The 17241-nt window shown below is 46.0% G+C and overlaps 1 protein-coding gene across 3 annotated transcripts in view; it reads right to left on the bottom strand.

Moving 5' to 3' along the window:
* The window catches only part of Spg7 (SPG7 matrix AAA peptidase subunit, paraplegin), a 56204-nt gene that overhangs the window by 7535 nt on the left and 31428 nt on the right, over positions 1-17241 (bottom strand). For 2 of the 3 annotated variants that reach the window (XM_037206341.1, XM_028880878.2), the window contains exons 5-12: positions 16544-16683; positions 15521-15623; positions 13877-14002; positions 13292-13454; positions 12641-12814; positions 4138-4262; positions 2061-2163; positions 809-967 (exon numbers count right to left, since the gene is read on the bottom strand). In XM_037206341.1, the coding sequence (XP_037062236.1) occupies positions 809-967; positions 2061-2163; positions 4138-4262; positions 12641-12814; positions 13292-13454; positions 13877-14002; positions 15521-15623; positions 16544-16683 (1093 nt within the window). The remainder of the gene's footprint in view (positions 1-808; positions 968-2060; positions 2164-4137; positions 4263-12640; positions 12815-13291; positions 13455-13876; positions 14003-15520; positions 15624-16543; positions 16684-17241) is intronic. The other variant, XM_028880879.2, reaches the window with a different exon arrangement.

The following is a 17241-nucleotide window of genomic DNA, read 5'->3' as shown; positions in this document are numbered from 1 at the left end:
GCATGGGGGTGGGCACCTTTGATCCTAGCTCTATGATGAGACCCTATCTCAAAAAACAAGAACAAAAACACATTAAAACCAAAGCCAAACACACAGCACCCCATCCTCTTAAAGGAAAATGAGGCTCCTACCTTGTTAATCACCAGAGCCATTAGTTCTAGAAGATGAGAGTCAGGGGCAGGTTTATCCCTCTCCCATAGAACCTGCAGGTGCCCTTGGGGGGCAGCAGCCTCTACTTACACCAGACTTGGCTGGCTGTGCCTCATCTGGTCCAAGGTGGGCTCTCAGCCACCTCATGGTGCCTAGGATAAACCCTGGCTTTCCTGGAACTCACCAAGCTGGCTTTAAACTCACAGAGATTCTTTTGCCTTTGCCTCCCAAATGCTTGGATTAAAGGTGTATAGCACCATGCCTGGCCTTTCTTTCTTTTTTTTTTTCCCCATTTTTATGAGACTGTGTCTCTTGTAGTCCAGGCTGGCCTGGTACTCACTATGCAGACTTGGATGACTTTGAACTCCTGATCTTCCACCTCCCAATTGTTGTTATTACAAGTATGTGTGCTAGCATACTAGAAAAGAAGATGTTTTTATATTTGCTTGAGGAGTACGTCTATTCTTAGGTAACTTTACAAATCTCAAATGGAGGAAAAGTTACAATTCCTTGCTACTTATGTAAGGACAGAACAACAGAACACAGGTCTACTTCCACCTACCCCCCCCCCCAACTTGTCTGGCATAGACAACTTCTAACAGGTTTTCTGAAAGCGTCAGCCCTAACAAGGCCCTAGCAAGGGGTGTGGGCCTCATACCAGCAATGACTCGCTCCACGGCGTACTCAAAGTTGAACGTGTGGACAGATGTGTGCCCCTCCCGTGCAGCGTGCAGTGCAGCCTCATTGCAGATGTTGGCGATGTCTGCGCCTGTCAACACAAACCACAGGCAGGGATGGGGGGGGTGCTGGCTCTTCCCTGTCAGCATTTAGGAAAAGGAAAGAGAAGGAGGGAGGGAGACTCAGCTTTTAATGAAGAAAAACAGAGAAAAAGAGCCCGAAGTGGGGCATGGGCCTATGAGTCCATTACTGGGGAGGCTGGGGCAAGATGACTACAAGTTCCAGGCAAGTACAGGCAAGCTACATAACGGAACTCTGTCTCAAAATAACAAAGGGACAAGAAGGAAAGGAGGAAGGGCGAAAGGGCAGAGGGAAAGGAAGGGAAGGGAGATGGGAGGGAGGAAGAAGGAAAGAAGAAGGGAGAGGAGGGGAAGGAAATAAACAGAGTTGACAGTGAACTGTGGCCAGAGGAGAGCAGGAAGTGGGGGAGGGGAGCAGGAAGTCGGGAGAGCTGGAAGGCAGGAGGCAGGGGAGCAGGCAATTCGTGCTGCCCCAGAAGCAGCGGGCTGAAGCACTGCAATGGCATGCTACTCTGGATCTCGAAGCCCTTTCCTGTCTGCCTCTGTACTGCTTTATGTCACTTGACACTGGTATTTTTCTTTCTTTTTGGTTTTTCGAGACAGGGTTTCTCTGTGTAGCTTTGCACCTTTCCTGGAACTCGCTTTGGAGACCAGGCTGGCCTCGAACTCACAGAGATCCGCCTGCCTCTGCCTCCCGAGAGCTGGGATTAAAGATGTGAGCCACCACTGCAGGCACCTAACTGTGACTTCTGCTTCACTGGGAATCACATGGGGACTGTGCGGAGGAAGCCTGGTGGGGCAGTCTGAACTGGAAGGTGTTCTCTCTGTAAATACAACCCAGGAGGCACAGGCAGACGGACTGTCTCACAGTCCTCTGACGGCAGAAGCTGTGGGGCCATCATGATGCTGACTGCCGCTTTGGTGCAGACATCACAACTGCTCCCTGTGAAGTCAGGTGAGCCACACAATACTTCCTGCTATTGCTTCCACCATGAGAGGAAGGAAGTCCCTCTTTCCTGGTCCTCTGCTGCTTGCATTCACACTTGATCTCCCCCAGGCTGCACGAATGAGTGACTCAGAACACAGAAAGTACTTGCACTGGGAAATGGAGGCTCTCTGTCATGAATACATGTCCTAAGGTTGAGGTCATACCACTGAATCCTGGTGTCAGCTCTGCCAGCCGCTGGGAGTAAAAGCTGCTGGGCTGGGTCAACTTCAGGCCTTTCAGGTGCTGCTCGAAAATCTCCCGCCTTTCCTGTCATAAACGGGGAAGACACAGCTGAAATCACACTTGGATAACAAGACAAACTGTTCTCCCACAAGCTCCATGATGAAATGTGGCGATCACAGGAAACACTGGCTTCTACATGCTTGACATTCTCAGTCATTACCCGTGCTCTCAGAAACCAATTTATAGAGCTCCAAGCAGCAATTTAAAGATGAAAAGAAAATAAATGTAATAGAATACAAGTAAAGCATACCACATGTAGCAAAGATTTATTCCACAAAAATTCTGCAAGTCACACATTCTGGATCCTGACATAAAATATCTGACATTGTCAGGAGACAACCAGCTTCTCTTAAGTAAAGTGAGGGATACTGAGGCTACCCCACACATCTCTCTCCAGTGGCATTAACTAACTACCCAGCCGTTATATTTGCTCTCCTTCCTTCCACACAGACCCTCTATCCAATTCCTGCTCTCTCAAGGCTATAATACAGGTACTTTGACCATGTAGCAGGACCAAACAGAAGCCTGTGAGAAAGAGGCTAGCAGGGCAGAAAACCGTGGTTTCCGAGGCTATCATGGACACCACTTCCAAGACAAAGTCAAGTGTAGTTACAAAAGGCAAGATGATTAGAGACTAAGAAGATGGCTCAGAGGTTAGGAACACGTGTTGCTATTTCAGAGGACCTGGGTTCAGTTCTTAGGATCCATGTGGTGGTTCACAACCGTCTGTAACTAATTGCAGGGGACCCAGAGGATCGGATACTCCTCTGGCACTAGGAACACACATGGTGCCCATGCATTTATATAGGCAAACTCTCATATACATAAAAATGCATAAATAAATACATCAAAATGTTGTGGGATGTTCTGTATGTCAAATTGCTCTAATTGGTCAATAAATAAAATACTGATTGGCCCATGGCTAGGCAGGAAGTATAGGCGGGACTAACAGAGAAGAGAATAGAAAGAACAGGAAGACAGAAGGAGTCACTGCCAGCCACCGCCAGGACAAGCAGCATGTGAAGATGCTGGTAAGCCACGAGCCACGTGGCAAGGTATAGATGTATGGAAATGGATTAATTTAAGCTATAAGAACAGTTAGCAAGAAGCCTGCCACAGCCATACAGTTTGTAAGCAATATAAGTCTCTGTGTTTACTTGGTTGGGTCTGAGCAGCTGTGGGACTGGCAGGTGAGAGAGATTTGTTCTGACTGTGGGCAAGGCAGGAAAACTCTAGCTACATCAAAGAGGGAGGGGTGAAAATTCCAAGACTTCTCACAAAATTCAAGATGGAAAGGAGAGATGCCCTCATTTTGATTTGAAATAATTTACTATAAAATTCAACCCAAGCCAGACAGTGGTGGCTCACATCTTTTATCCTAGTACTTGGGAGGCAGAGGCAAGTGGATCTCTGAGGTTGAGGACAGACTGGTCTGCAGAGAGAATTCCAGGACAGCCAGGGCTATACAGAGAAATCCTGTCTCAAAAAATAAAAATAAAAACAAAACAAACAAACAAACAAACAAAACCCCAAACAACCTAACCTAGACCAGTGCAGTCAACTCCACACACTCAAGGATGAAGGTAGAAGACACTGGGCAAACTTTAGCTCACTGTGAAAATAAGAGAGCAGTGAATAAATACTGAGCAAGCCCCATCACCAGGACCCTATGATCCCAGCATTCAAGAAGTAGGAGCTAGAGAATCATAAGTTCAAAGCCAGCCTGGGCTACATAGAAAGACTCTGTCTCAAAAACCAAACCAAACCAAAACAACTACAAAAGGACATTGGGTATTACGGTGCCAGAGTGGTCATGGACACTTACTGGGCCCCAAGAGCCACAGTAATATCACACTAAGGCTAGATACTGGAGAAAAGAACCATGACGACTATAAAACTAGAGCTTGTTCCCCAGGGAGTGAAGGAAGTCTGTGGCCCAGGCCATAAGAACTGTGCTATGGAGAAACTGGTTGCCCCATCCTTCCCGGCGGTTCTGACCTGAAGAGTGGGAAGATCAATGAAGACATGCCTATCGAGTCGACCAGGCCTCATCAGAGCATTGTCCAAAACATCAGCTCGATTCGTGGAAGCCAGGACGATGACATGGTCTGTGGTGCCCATTCCTGAGAGGACAGAGCAGACACAGTGGCCTTTGGAGTGGAACATTTCAACAGAATGGCTTTTCCCAGTGTCTGTCCCCTTGAGGACACAGCAGGGGAGAAGTAGAGGCCCGGGAGAAGAACAACACCAGATTCCTTCTGGACAGGATGACGAGGTGCAGGCACCTTCCCAATGGCTTCTAATCAAAGTCATGCCAAACGTGTGAAGTTGCTTGTTTGTCAACAACAGCAGTTTCCCTTGGCCATATGTGGAGGCTGAATGGCCCAAAGACCCTCTAGAGACTCAGGTGGATCCCTGCAAGGGAGTAGTAAATTTTCATCCCAAGGAGCTATTGTGATTGCTCAGCTGCAGCTCTTTACTATGTGGTATCTAAACACTTTAATACCTGGGTTTAGGCATGAGGTTTCTTGTCCAGGATATTAAAAGTGGGGCTGGAGAGATGACTCAGCAGTTAGAAACAGTGCTGCTCTAGCAGAGGACTCAGGTTTGGTTCCCAGTACCCACATCAGGTGGCTCACAACCATATGTAAATCTAGTTTCAGGAGGTCTGCCTTCTTTTGACATCCATGGGCACTAGGCACACATGTAGTACACATATGTAATCAGAGACAAAACATTCATACACAGTTTTTTTTTTTTTAAAAGTGGCTCAGAAACCACCCTAGATCCTTGACTAGATGTGACTGGGAGAAAAAAATCAACTACACAAAAGGTTTATAGCCAGGTGTGGTGGTGCACATCACCTTTACTCCCAGCATTTGGGAAGCAGAGGCAAGAGGATCTCTTTGACTTCTAGGTCAGCCTGGTCTACATGGCAAGTTCTAGGAGAGCCAAGACATAGAGACCTCCCCAAACAAACAAACAAACAAACAAAACAACAACAAACCCCCTTAAACATTTTCTTTGTGAAGAAGCGGGGGAGGGGGCTGAGAATGTAGGTTAATTGCTAGAGTGCATGTCTACTATGCAGGAAGTCCTGGGTTCAAACTTCAGCACCACATAAACCAGGTGTGGTGGCACATACCTGTAAATTCTAGCACTCTGGAGGCAGGATGATCTGGAGTCCAAGGTAATCCTCAGCCATATACTGAGTTCAAGACTAGCCTGGGATCCATGAGCCTCTTGGAAGGAAGGAAGGAAGGAAGGAAGGAAGGAAGGAAGGAAGGAAGGAAGGAAGGAAGGAAGGAAGGAAGGAAGGAAGGAAAGAAAATCATATCCTCCTTATCACACTTTAAACCTGACAAGCCGTAACAGTGACAATAATTCACTGAGCCTTCAAGAACAGAGCAAGGCAGAAGGTCACCTTGCCAAAGCTAAGCAGATACCTAAAAACAATGCTGTTTTGTTTTGTTTTGTTTTTTAAATGAGCTCAGCTCTGCCTTCTGTCATAGCCCCAAGGTTCCTCTGGACACCTGAGCCTTTGGTAGAGAAATAATGACACAGAGAGCAAGAAGGTGATAGGCTAGAGATGTGACAGCTAAGAGAGATCCACACAAAACATTCTGCCCAAAGACCTTCCTGGTTTCATGCTCAGGCTTTCTTTTCTTGTTTCAATGAGACACTATCAATCTCAGTAGCCCTGGCTGGCCTGAAACTTGCTATATAGAAGAAACTGGCCTTCAACTCAGAGAGCTCTGCCTGTCTTTGCCTAATCCTGAGTACTGGGATTAGGATGTGCTCCAACACACCCAGCATGCTCATGCTTCTTGAATGTCTTCTGTCTAGGTGCCTTGGAATTCTGAAATTATAAAGTTTATATACAAAATCGTGCCAGGCCTGTACCCAGGTATTTGGAAGGCTGAGACAGGAGGATGGCAAGTTCAGGGCCATCTTGGGCAACTAGTGAGAGTTTATCTCAAAAAATAAATTAAGGAGCCAGGTCTGATGGCACACATCTGCATCCACATCACTTCAGAGAGTGATATAAGAGGATCAGAAGTTCAAAATCATCCTGAATTACAAAGGGAGTTCAAAGCCAGCCTAGACTAGACGAACCTGTCTCAAAAACAAGCTGAGTATGATGACACGTGCCTTTAATCCCCGCATTAGGAGGCAGAGGCAAATGGATCTCTACAAGTTCCAGGCCAGCCAAGGATACACAGTAAGATCTGTGTCCTCCCCACCCCCTGGAAAAACAAACAAACAAATAGAAACTAAAGAAAAAAAATGACAACAGGGCTGGAGAGATGGTTCATTTGGAAAAAAACCAAACACCTTGCTATGCAAGCATGAGGACCTGAGTTTGAACTCTCAGAACTCATGTAAAAGCTGGATGCAGAGCACAAGCTTCTGTGGGAGGGTGGGAGTGGAGGCAGAAGAATCCTCAAAACTCACAAACCAGCTAGGCTGGGTAGTAGCTCTGTGTGGTGGAAGGATGGGGAACATACCCAAGAGGTGGGTAGTTGGTTAATGTCACCACAGAGGTATGGGGAGTGGGTCCCAGTGGCCACCTGCTCTACATAAGAGAAGCTGACACCATCAGCATAGAGTAACCGGCCATTTATTACCACCCAGCACCAAGATGACAGCCACTCCCCAGTCGGAACAGACTGTCTCACTCAGGTTCTCTTCTAACTTTTGGTCTGGGGGTAGGGGGTGTCCAGAAACCGTGGCTATGTGTGGAAATGGCTCTTAGCAAGGCCAGTACTGCTATGTGGGGCACACACTAAGAGCCACCAGTGGCATCCATGTGCTCTCAAGCCTGGCATCACCCAGGCCTTGGCCCACAGTCTGACCTGAAGTGTTAGTGACTCCACTGAAGGGTGATGAGCAGTTGTCCGAGGGGTTAGATGAACAGCTATTTTGCTAGGAGGCTATGACACAACAGTGGAGTCCCAGGCTGTGTCTGTTTTGTTAGTCACTCACCTGACGTGGCCATGAGGAAATGCATCTTGAAAGCCATGCAAAATATACTCACTTCTACTGTGAGGACTGAACTGTCTAGATGCATAAAAGCCATGGCAAGGCCAGCAAGATGGTTCAGTGGGTAAGAGAACTTGCTGCCAAGTCTGATAACTAGAGTTCAACACCCAGGATCCACAAAGTGGAAGAGAGAACAGACTCCTGCAAATTGTCCTCTTTCTTCTACATGTACATTGTGAGATACATGTATTTACTTGACCCTTGAACATAAATAAAATCCAGTTTTTAAAAAACTGCAAGGTCAAGCCACGTGGTAGTGGAACATGCCTTTAATACCAGCACTTAGGGGGCAGAGGCAGGTGGATCTCTATGAGTTTGAGGCCAGCCTGGTCTACAGGGCAAGTTCCAGGATAGCCAGGACTGTTATACAGAGAAACCCTGGCTCAAACAAAACAAAACAACTGGGTGGTGGTGGTGGTGGTGGTGGTGGTGGTGGTGGTGGTGGTGCACGCCTTTAATCCCATTAATCCCAGCACTCGGGAGGCAGAGGCAGGCAGATATCTGTGAGTTCGAGGCCAGCCTGGACTACAGAGTGAGTTCCAGGACAGGCACCAAAACTACACAGAGAAACCTTGTCTCGAAAAATCCAAAACCAAACCAAAACAAAAAATTGCAAGGTCAGGTATAGGTAAAAACAAACAACCAAACAACATGGCTGTGATAGTGCTTTCTTAGTGAGTTTTGGGGGGGGGGGTTGTGGTGAGAGGTTGAGACAATGTTTCTCTATGTAGCTCTGGCTATCCTGGTACTATCTATGTAGACCAGGCTGACCTTGAACTCACAAAGATTTTTCCTTCCTCCCAAGTGCTGGAATGTTTGTAAGGCCCCACTATAGTACCCAGGCTGACTTCAGATTCCAGCTCCTCCTGCCTCAGCCTCCTGCATGCTGGAATGCAAGTATGTACCACATCATCTGTCTTCCTCCTTCCTTTCTAATTATTATTATTTTTTTATTTTATTTTATTTTTTAAATTTTAATTGGATTTACTTTCTGTTGTTTATGAGTATGAGTGCTTGGCCTACATAAATATATGTGCACAAAGTGTGTGCCTGGTCAATGAAGAGATCAAAAGAGGGTGTTTCAGCCTCCGGAACTGGAGTTACAGATGGTTGGTGTGTGTAGATGTGGGGACCAGAGCCTAGTCCTCTGCAAGGACAATAAGTATTCTTTTTGATTGTTGAGACAGGGTCTCTCCATGTGGCTCTGGAATTTCCTCTGTAGATGAGGTTAATCTTGAACTCACAGATATTCACCTGCCTCTGCCTCCTGAGTGTTGGGATTAAAGGTTGTGCACCCCATCATGACTGGTTACAAGTGCTCTTATCTGCTGAGCCATCTTTCCAGCCTGCTTATTTCCTTACAGTTTATCTATCTATCTATCTGTCTGTTTATTTATTTTTACTTTATGTACACTGGTGTTTTGCCTGCATGTATGTGTGAAGGTGTCAGATCCTGGAGTTACAGATAGTTGTGAGCTGCCATGTGGGTGCTGGGAATTGAACCCAGGTCCTTTGGAAAAGCAGTCAATGCTCTTAAGCACTGAGGCATCTCTCTACCCCAGTGGTAATTTTTTTTTTTTTAATATAAACTAGGATCTCATGCATATAAGGCCAGAGCTCTGCCACTGAGCCACTCTCCAAGCCCTGTTGGATTTTCTCTTTTCCCTTGAAACAGGGTCTCACTAGGTAGTACTGGATAGCCTGGAACTTGCTATAACCAGGCTGGTCTCAAACTCACAGAGATCCACTTGCTTCTGCCTCCTGAGTACTGGGATTAAGGGTGTGAACTGCCATGCTTGGCCCTGTTAGGATTTTCAAATGACTCCAATGTGGAATCAGCATTCACATTTTCCATTTGTGTTTCCCCAAACAAAAACTATACAACATATACCACAGCAGAACACTCCATGTTAAAAACCCCTTCTCCGGGCAGTGATGGTAAACATCTTTAATCCTAGCACTCAGGAGGCAGAGGCAGTTGGATCTCTGTGAGCTCAAGGCCAGCCTGGGCTACAGTGAGTTCCAAGACAGCCAAGGGTGTTACACAGAGAAACCCTGTCTCAACTCCCCCATACCTCCCCCCAAAAGAAGCCCTTTCTCTAAGAATACACCTACGGCCAAGTGATTGTTGGTAAGCAGGTGGGCAGCTGGTGCTCTTGCTGGAGGCTCTCTCTTCAATGACTTTATGGTCCCAGAAATGCACACAGCACCTGTGCTTAGGCCTCTGGGACCAGGATTTCTCATTCCCTTAGGAGTTTTTCCCACGACCAGCACAACATCCGCTCAACTCCCTCCTCTGCACTTCAATGAACAGAAATTGCTCTTCCTGAGGAGACAACAAAGACTAGTCTCAGAGCTTCTGAAGGAACCAGTGTCCACAGCTGTGAGAGCACAAAGAGACTTGTTAGTGCTGGGCCAACTTGACAAGCAACCAGTTCCTCAGCCAACCCTGGGGGACAAACAGCTATTTTTATGGTAGTTCAGAGAAATTCAGCTCAGAAAAATGTCATGCTTTCTAGTAGACTCAAATCTCTTGAAAAGGATGGCCTCTGTCATTAAGCTGTGTGAGGTAACAAACTGGTTAACAGGTTTTCTTTTCTAGTTCAGTAGTAATGTTATGAAATCCATTTAAGCCCCTATTTAAATAAAACATATCTTTTAGGGGAGAAAAGAGCCACAGGAGAAGGGTTCACTGGAGTTTCCTTCATGATCAAGGATGCATGGTCAATGTTCAGAAGGATGAGGGATACGTGTTCAACCTCACTTCATAGAGTCCTAGCTGAGACAAAGACCTTCATGCCAGGTTCCTGGGTCTGGTCTGAAAGTATCTGTCAGTTTCTAGCAGCCCTCTGCTCTCCACAAGGAACTACTACCACATCCTCGGAGGCAGTCAGTGCTCTGGAAACTTGACAGTGAGCACTGGCTGCTAGTGTGCAGAGCAGCTGTTAGGGTACTTGTTACGCCTGCCATGGGCTCTGAACTGATGGACAACTGGACAACAACAGAGACAGGAAACAGGAGGGCTGAGGACGCTCTATATGTAACCATTTTCATACCGTCTCAACAATAGAATACCTTTTCCTCTTCACTGTTAGAACCATCCTTTGACTGATTGGTTTGTTTGTTTATTTATTTATTTTGGGTTTTTTGAGACAGGGTTTCTCTGTAGTCCTAGCTGTCCTAGAACTTGCTCTGTAGACCAGGCTGGCCTTGAACTCAGAGATCTGCCTGCCTCTGCCTCCTGAGTGCCGGGAGAGGCCACCATTGCCCAGTTTATCCTTTGCTTTTTAAACTTATAGCAACTTTACAGTTCATGAAATAACTTCCAATGTGCACCAGGCCATCTGACATCACAGGAGCCAGGAGTTGAATTCTCACATGCATGTGTGTGTGAGACGAGTGCAAACATATGCATGTGCATGTAGGTGCAAGTATGTGTCTGTGTATGAAGGCCAAAGGAAGATATAATGTGTCCTCTCCTATCGCTCTCCACCTTATAGTCTCCTGCCAAAGATGTAACGTTGCTTATGGCCTTGAGGATCATCATGTTACTGAACTGTTCCTACCAAAATAAATGCTTCACCTGGCCTTAAGAACACATCATACACACACACACAAAACATCACACAAACTAGGTGCAGTGGTGCAGACCTTTCATTCTAGCATTCAAGAGGCAGAGGCAGGCAGATCTCTATGAGTTCAAAGCCAGGATAGTCTACAAAGTGAGATCCAGGATAGTCAGGGCTATTATACAGAGAAACCCTGTCTCAAAAAAGCAAAAAAAAAAAAAAAAAAGAAAAGAAAAGAAAAAAAAAAAGAAAAAGATCACATCACAGTCCCCCCAAAAGGTGTCTTTAACACAACTGTCCTGAAAAGAGTATTACCATCTCAAAAGACTGGAAGAAACTCAGAGCCAATACCACCCCATGGGCTACATGAGACTGCACCAGACCTGGCTAAGGGCAACGGAGCCATAATGTTACATCTTGGGACTGGCAGCTAGCATAAAGAGCAAGAAGACTTTGAAGAGACAAGGTTTGTTCAGTCTAAACTCTTTCATATCACTGCTAAAGTTTCTCCTTAGAGCTCTTACACAGAGAAACCCTGACTTGAAAACCAAACCAAACACCAAGTAAGTGCCTCTCATCACTACCAAAAATAGCTTGAGAAGTGTCTCCGTAAGATAGAAACCTAAAACCTGTAATTCTAACTGAATAATGGTTAAAAATTGACCTCAAGTTGGGTATGGAGCCACATACTAGTAATCCCAGCCCTTGGGGAGGCTGAGGCAGGAGGATCAGGGATTTGAGGCTAGCCCTAGGGTCACATATTGAAATCTTGTCTCAAACACAAAAACCAAAGGACTGAAAAGTTGGTTCATGAAGAGCAAGAGAACTTGATGCTCTTCCAGAGGGCCTGAGTTCAGTACCAGCATCCATGTCAGCAGCTCACAAGCACCCTAACTCCAGCCCCAGGACAGCCAATACCTCCTGACTTCCTAGTGCTTATGCATATTCATAAAATAAAATAAAAAATAAACATGCCAGGTACACAACTTTAATCCCAGCGTTTAGGAGGCAGAGGTAAGTGAATCCCTGTGAGTTTGAGGTTAGACTGGTCTGCATAGCAAGTTCTAGGCCAGCTAGGGTTATATAGTGAGACTGTGTCTCAAAGCAAAAATTTCACTGGGGAGGAAGCTAGTGGTCAGTGCTCGCCTAACATGTGTGAAGCCCTGGATTTACTCTCCAGTATAAAAAAGGAAAGTTGAATTTCCTTTATATTTACTTATTTTACCTATATGAATGTTTTGTGTGCAAGTATGTTGTACGTACCATATGTGTGCCTGATGCCTGCAGGTTAGAAGGGCATTGGGTGCCAGAGAACTGCAATTATAGATGGTTGACAAACACCATGTGGATGCTGGAAACCAAACTCAGGTCCTCTGTAAGAGCAACAAGTACTCTTAACCACTGAGGCCTCTCTCCAGCTCCAAAAGAGGAGTTAGTTTTCTTTTCTTTCTTTCTTTTTTTTTTAAATGTGCATTGATGTTTTGCCATGGGTGTCAGGTCCCCTGGAACTGGAATTACACAGTTTTGAGCTGCCATGTGGGTGCTGGGAATTGAACCTGGGTCCTCTGAAGAGCAGTCAGTGCTCTTAACTATGGAGCCATCTCTCCAGCCCCCTAAACAGAGTTTCTTACAGGCAGCAAATGGACAGACAATTCTTAAGCTGACTTGCTGTTAGATGTCAACATCTAGAATATTCTCTGCATAATGTTCTCACTAGAGGAGGAGTTGACGGCAATATAAAACAGTGGTAATACCCCTATCAGTGATAAAGACCCTATCAGCTAAAACAAAAAATGTGACCAGATTCATCCACTCTGAAAGCCATCGCTCTGATAGGATCAGAGTCTTCTCCTGGTGTACAGTGTATGGTGGGACATGCTGGCACTGACCGTCCATCTCAACCAGGAGCTGGTTAAGGGTCTGTTCTTCCTCTGTGTTGGAGAAGCCAGACATGGAGGTGGACCGCTTCTTTCCCACAGCATCGATCTCATCAATGTACACTATGCAAGGGGCCCGGGCTCGGGCTTCCTTGAAGAGGCTTCGCACACGGGCAGCTCCCAGGCCTGAGGGGACACAGAATGTCAAAATATAGGTAGATAAAGGAAATCAAATCCTATTTTGGGTCACAGCTAGGCAAAATCTTCCACCAGAGATACCTGTATCTAACAGGCCACTCTGCGGATGGACCAGAAGTGCCATGTAGTCATCCGGGCCTCCCAAGCCACAGATCAAAGCCGAATCAAAGCATATAACTACCAAGTGGGTGTGGACCAGAGCTTTTGGTTTTTTTGAGAGAGAGTTTCTCTGTGTAGCCCTGGGTATCCTGGAACTCACTCTGTAGACCAGGCTGCCTGCCTCTGTCTTCTGAGTGCTGGGACTAACATGTGCCACCTCTGCCTGGCTTGGACCAAAGCTTATTTTAACTTGGGTTGTGTTTGTCCTTCTCTGTTCCACTCAGCTCCCCATGTTAAGAGGGTTATGTGGAAAGCCACCCCAGCACTAGGCCAATGAAGCCGCCCATACTTCCAGCCCACACCTACCTCCAATGACTTCCACAAACTCCGGGCCAGCCATTGCTAAAAAGGGCACCTGAGCCTCAGTGGCTACTGCTTTGGCCAACAACGTCTTCCCACAACCAGGGGGTCCCAGCAACAGGGCACCCTTTGGAACCTTGGCACCAAGCTGAAGGAAACGCTCTGGGCTCTAGGCAGGAATAGACATGTGACACTAAGTACTCAGCATTTCACAGAGAATGTTTAAGGGACTCATATGAAGAGTAACTTATGATACTCATGAAGCAGCTATAGTTTCAGTGGGTCCAGAAAAAGCAAAAAGCTTCATAGGGTTACAGCTCCAAAAGAAAAGATGGTCTAGTTGAAGTAGACTGTTAATTACACTCTTCTCTTTTGATGGCCAACTGTATACTGGGGATTGCAGTTGGTTTACCAGGCACAGACACATCTTACCGTATCTATGAGATGAGACTGTCACCCTTAACATATAACACCTAACCCATGGAACAAACCCCAGTCTCCAAGTGTCTGCTCACCCCAGCCTTCTTTCTTGGAGAAAAGACATTTCACCACCTACTCACATCTCTCATGGCCTTAACACATGCCTCTCACCTTCAGATAATCCACAAACTCTCGGACTTCTAGTTTGGCTTCATGCATTCCTGCCACATCTTGGAAGCTGACTCCTTTCCCTGTCTTCCCATCCACGATGGTAAAACGTGCCATTTTAAGCTGATTCTGTGCAGAAAGAGTCAGGGCAGAAAACTGTGCATCCCTAGCAAAATAGGGAAGCAGTAGCTGCTAGCTGCCTGAACTAACACAAATCTGTATCTCCATCCTTGGTGGAACTGCTTCCCCTCACAGCCCAGGAGGACCAGCTTATCAGCCTACTCCCTCCGTTACAATGAGATCACAGACCACTTCAAACACACCAGGGGAACCTTTGGTTTGTATTGTTTATATTAGGAAGAAAGTAATCTTAACAATTTACCTTTAAAAAATAGAACTGGAGAGATGTTTCAGTGGTTAGGAGCACTTGTTGTTTTCACAGAGGTTCAATTACTAACACCCACATAGAGACAGCCTTCTATAACTTGAGTCCAGGAGAGTCAATACTCTCTTCTGACCTCTGTATGCCCTGCATGCACGGAGTGCACACACATGCAGGCAAACACTCATATACATAAAATAAAATAAATTTTAAAAGGATAAGCCAGGCAGTGGTGGTGCACACCTTTAATCCCAGCACTAGGAAGGCAGAGGCAGGTAGATCTCTGAGTTTAAGGCCAACCTGGTCTACAGAGCCAGTTCCAGGACAGCCTGGGCTACACAGAGAAACCCTGTCTAAAAAAACAAAACAAAACAAAACAAAAAAAAACACTCTTTTTTTGGGCATGGTGACTCATACCTTTAATCCTAGCTTTTAAGGCAGAGGCAGGTAGACCTCTGTAAGCTCCATGTTAGCCTGGTCTACATAGGGTGCCAGGCCAACCAGGGCTGCATAGTGAGATTCTGTCTCAGAAAAAAGAAAAGGAAAAAGAAAGAAAGAAAGAAAGAAAGGAAGGAAGGAAGGAAGGAAGGAAGGAAGGAAGGAAGGAAGGGAGAGAGAAACAAAGAGAGAAAGAAAGAAAAAGAAAACCATGAACCTCTCCTCAGGGTAAGGAGCATAGCTCAGTGGTAGAGAGCTCGCATCCCAGCATGTGCAAGGCTCTAGGGTCAATCACCAACAGCACGTCAGAAGAAGCTAAAGTCTTCTTTAGCTACGGAGACAGAAAGATGCTCGTATTCTCAGTGGAGACAGGGTGACACTCTGAGGGGTAGAAAAGGAGCTGCCTACATCCCCAGCCTAAGCCTGAGGGATGGAGAAGCCAGAGGAGGGAAAGTACACTTCCTAAGGTATACCCCAAGAGCAGAAGGGAGTTTTCCTATGTTATGGCTGTTCTTTAAGGTACTTTTAATGTTTCTCTATTAGCCAATGAGAGAGAAAAAGAAGAGCACCACTCCCAGCTGATATGGGACTTTGCAATAAAAAAGGACCCCACAGAACACAGTTCCCTAGACATAGTGGGCTCGGTGGCCCCATGTCAGGAAACGGGCTTTCAGCAACACTGGTTATCCCACACTCTCCACGCAGCCAAGCAGGCGAGACAGGCTGTTGATCACAGCCACTGTCAACAGCTCATTTTCCACGAGGACTTTTCTACAGGCTATGGAGAAGCATTCAAGATCTTACAGACATCCAGCAGTACAACTTACGAAAGCACTGAATCCGCCTTCCCTTCCTGTCATCCCAGTCAGTCGGAAAACATACCACAGGATGGCCAAGCCTACTGCTGTCATCCCCAGGGCGTAGAGGGCACTGGGTAAGAAGAAAGGCAGTTATGCAGGTGCAAGTCATTTTCAAGGCAACTGATGAACAAACCTTAGAAGCTGGGAACTCTAAAACTGAGGCTAAGGCAGAAAGCAGACAGTTGTGCAGACATGTTCTCCTGTCCTACTGTTAGCAAATTTCCTCTGCCACACAGGTTTCAAGTGTTTAGACTGAATGAACAAAGGCTTACCTACCCTGCTACGTGACAGTGTCCAACAAAAGCAGGTTCTTCTATGGCTAACATGTTATTTTTTGTCATTTTCAATTAGTAAACAAACAAACAAACGAACGAACGAACAAAAAGACTTAACAAAATTAAACTCTGTGATTAGGCTCTCTATGTGAGAAGGAAGAAGAGGACCACCCATGGCCTGCCCCATACTTCCCTTCACTTGACAATAAAACCAGATCAGCCTCAAGGTGGGAGGTTTCAGCATCTGGGCTGTGCAGATTACAAGTCATTTTCAAAGGAGTACTTGTTGATACTGGCCTCCTGCATCTCAGGTCACAACCTCACAGTGAACGTCTCTTTAGACACTGGCTTCCATCACTAGCAATACTGGCCTATGGGCTCCATGGCCCTCACAATATACCCAACAGTGAGTGCTAAGATGCCTCTGAAAGAATTTCTACTTATTATGACCCCTTCTGTTCCTTCTGTTCCATTTTCCTTTATGGAAAGCAGCAACCTTGGTGTGTTTAACTCAGGACCACCTACCACAGACAGCTGAAGAGAGTGAAAGCTCTAGGGATTTGCACTTCCACATCTGCAGCCTCTGTCCTCTGACATTCATGGAACCTTCCCACAGGGACCCAGCAAATCAGCTCAAGATGTGTTGTCTGTTCAGTGTGTCTCACATTACAAAGCCAAGCTGGATTAGGTCAAGTCCACAGGACAATTAACATACTTTCCAAAGAATCCTGTCCGCTTGTAGGAAACAGGAATCCTGTCCTTGCTCTCGATGTTCAGCTCATCTTCAGCTGCTCGAAGCTTCTCTTCAAATTTGTCAATATTTGCAACCTGCATCCGGTACATCAAGGCTAGCCGCTGAGGGCAAAATGTAGAGTGGGCAGAGAGAGAAAGAGAGAGAGAGAGAGAAAGAGAGAGAGAGAGAGAGAGAGAGAGAGAGAGAGAGAGAGAGAGAGAGAGAGAGAGGTCAGCACACATCGCTGGCACACTGTATAACATCAGGGCTCCAAAGAGAACACTTTGTAAAAAAGCACTTTCAAGCCTAAAAAGTTGTAGTTTTCTCAAGTCCAACCTAGAATGACAACCTCAGGAGATACTCCTTCTGATGGAAATGCTTTGTACTTAGTAAAACTTTACCCTGACACGTGGGACTCACCACAGGGACAGGCACCTGCAGGAAGTCACAATTATCCTCATGGCCAGTCTGGGACACCAGTTTCAGGTTTAATTATTTTTGCTTTTGTTTTGTGAGACAATGATCTTGTTGTATAACTCAGGTTGGCCTTGAATGCAAATTTCTCCTGAATGAACCATCTTGCCCAGTTTTCATGTTACTTTTGTCATATCCCACATATTACCAGGTTAAATTACTGGGAGCTCAAATTCTAATACATTCCTGGATTTAACTTGAGCCAA

Source organism: Peromyscus leucopus, chromosome 5, assembly GCF_004664715.2.
Source record: "Peromyscus leucopus breed LL Stock chromosome 5, UCI_PerLeu_2.1, whole genome shotgun sequence".
In the NCBI taxonomy this organism is placed as follows: Eukaryota; Metazoa; Chordata; class Mammalia; order Rodentia; family Cricetidae; genus Peromyscus; species Peromyscus leucopus.
Note: the sequence above shows the minus strand (reverse complement) of the source record. Positions and strands in the feature narration are given on the sequence as shown.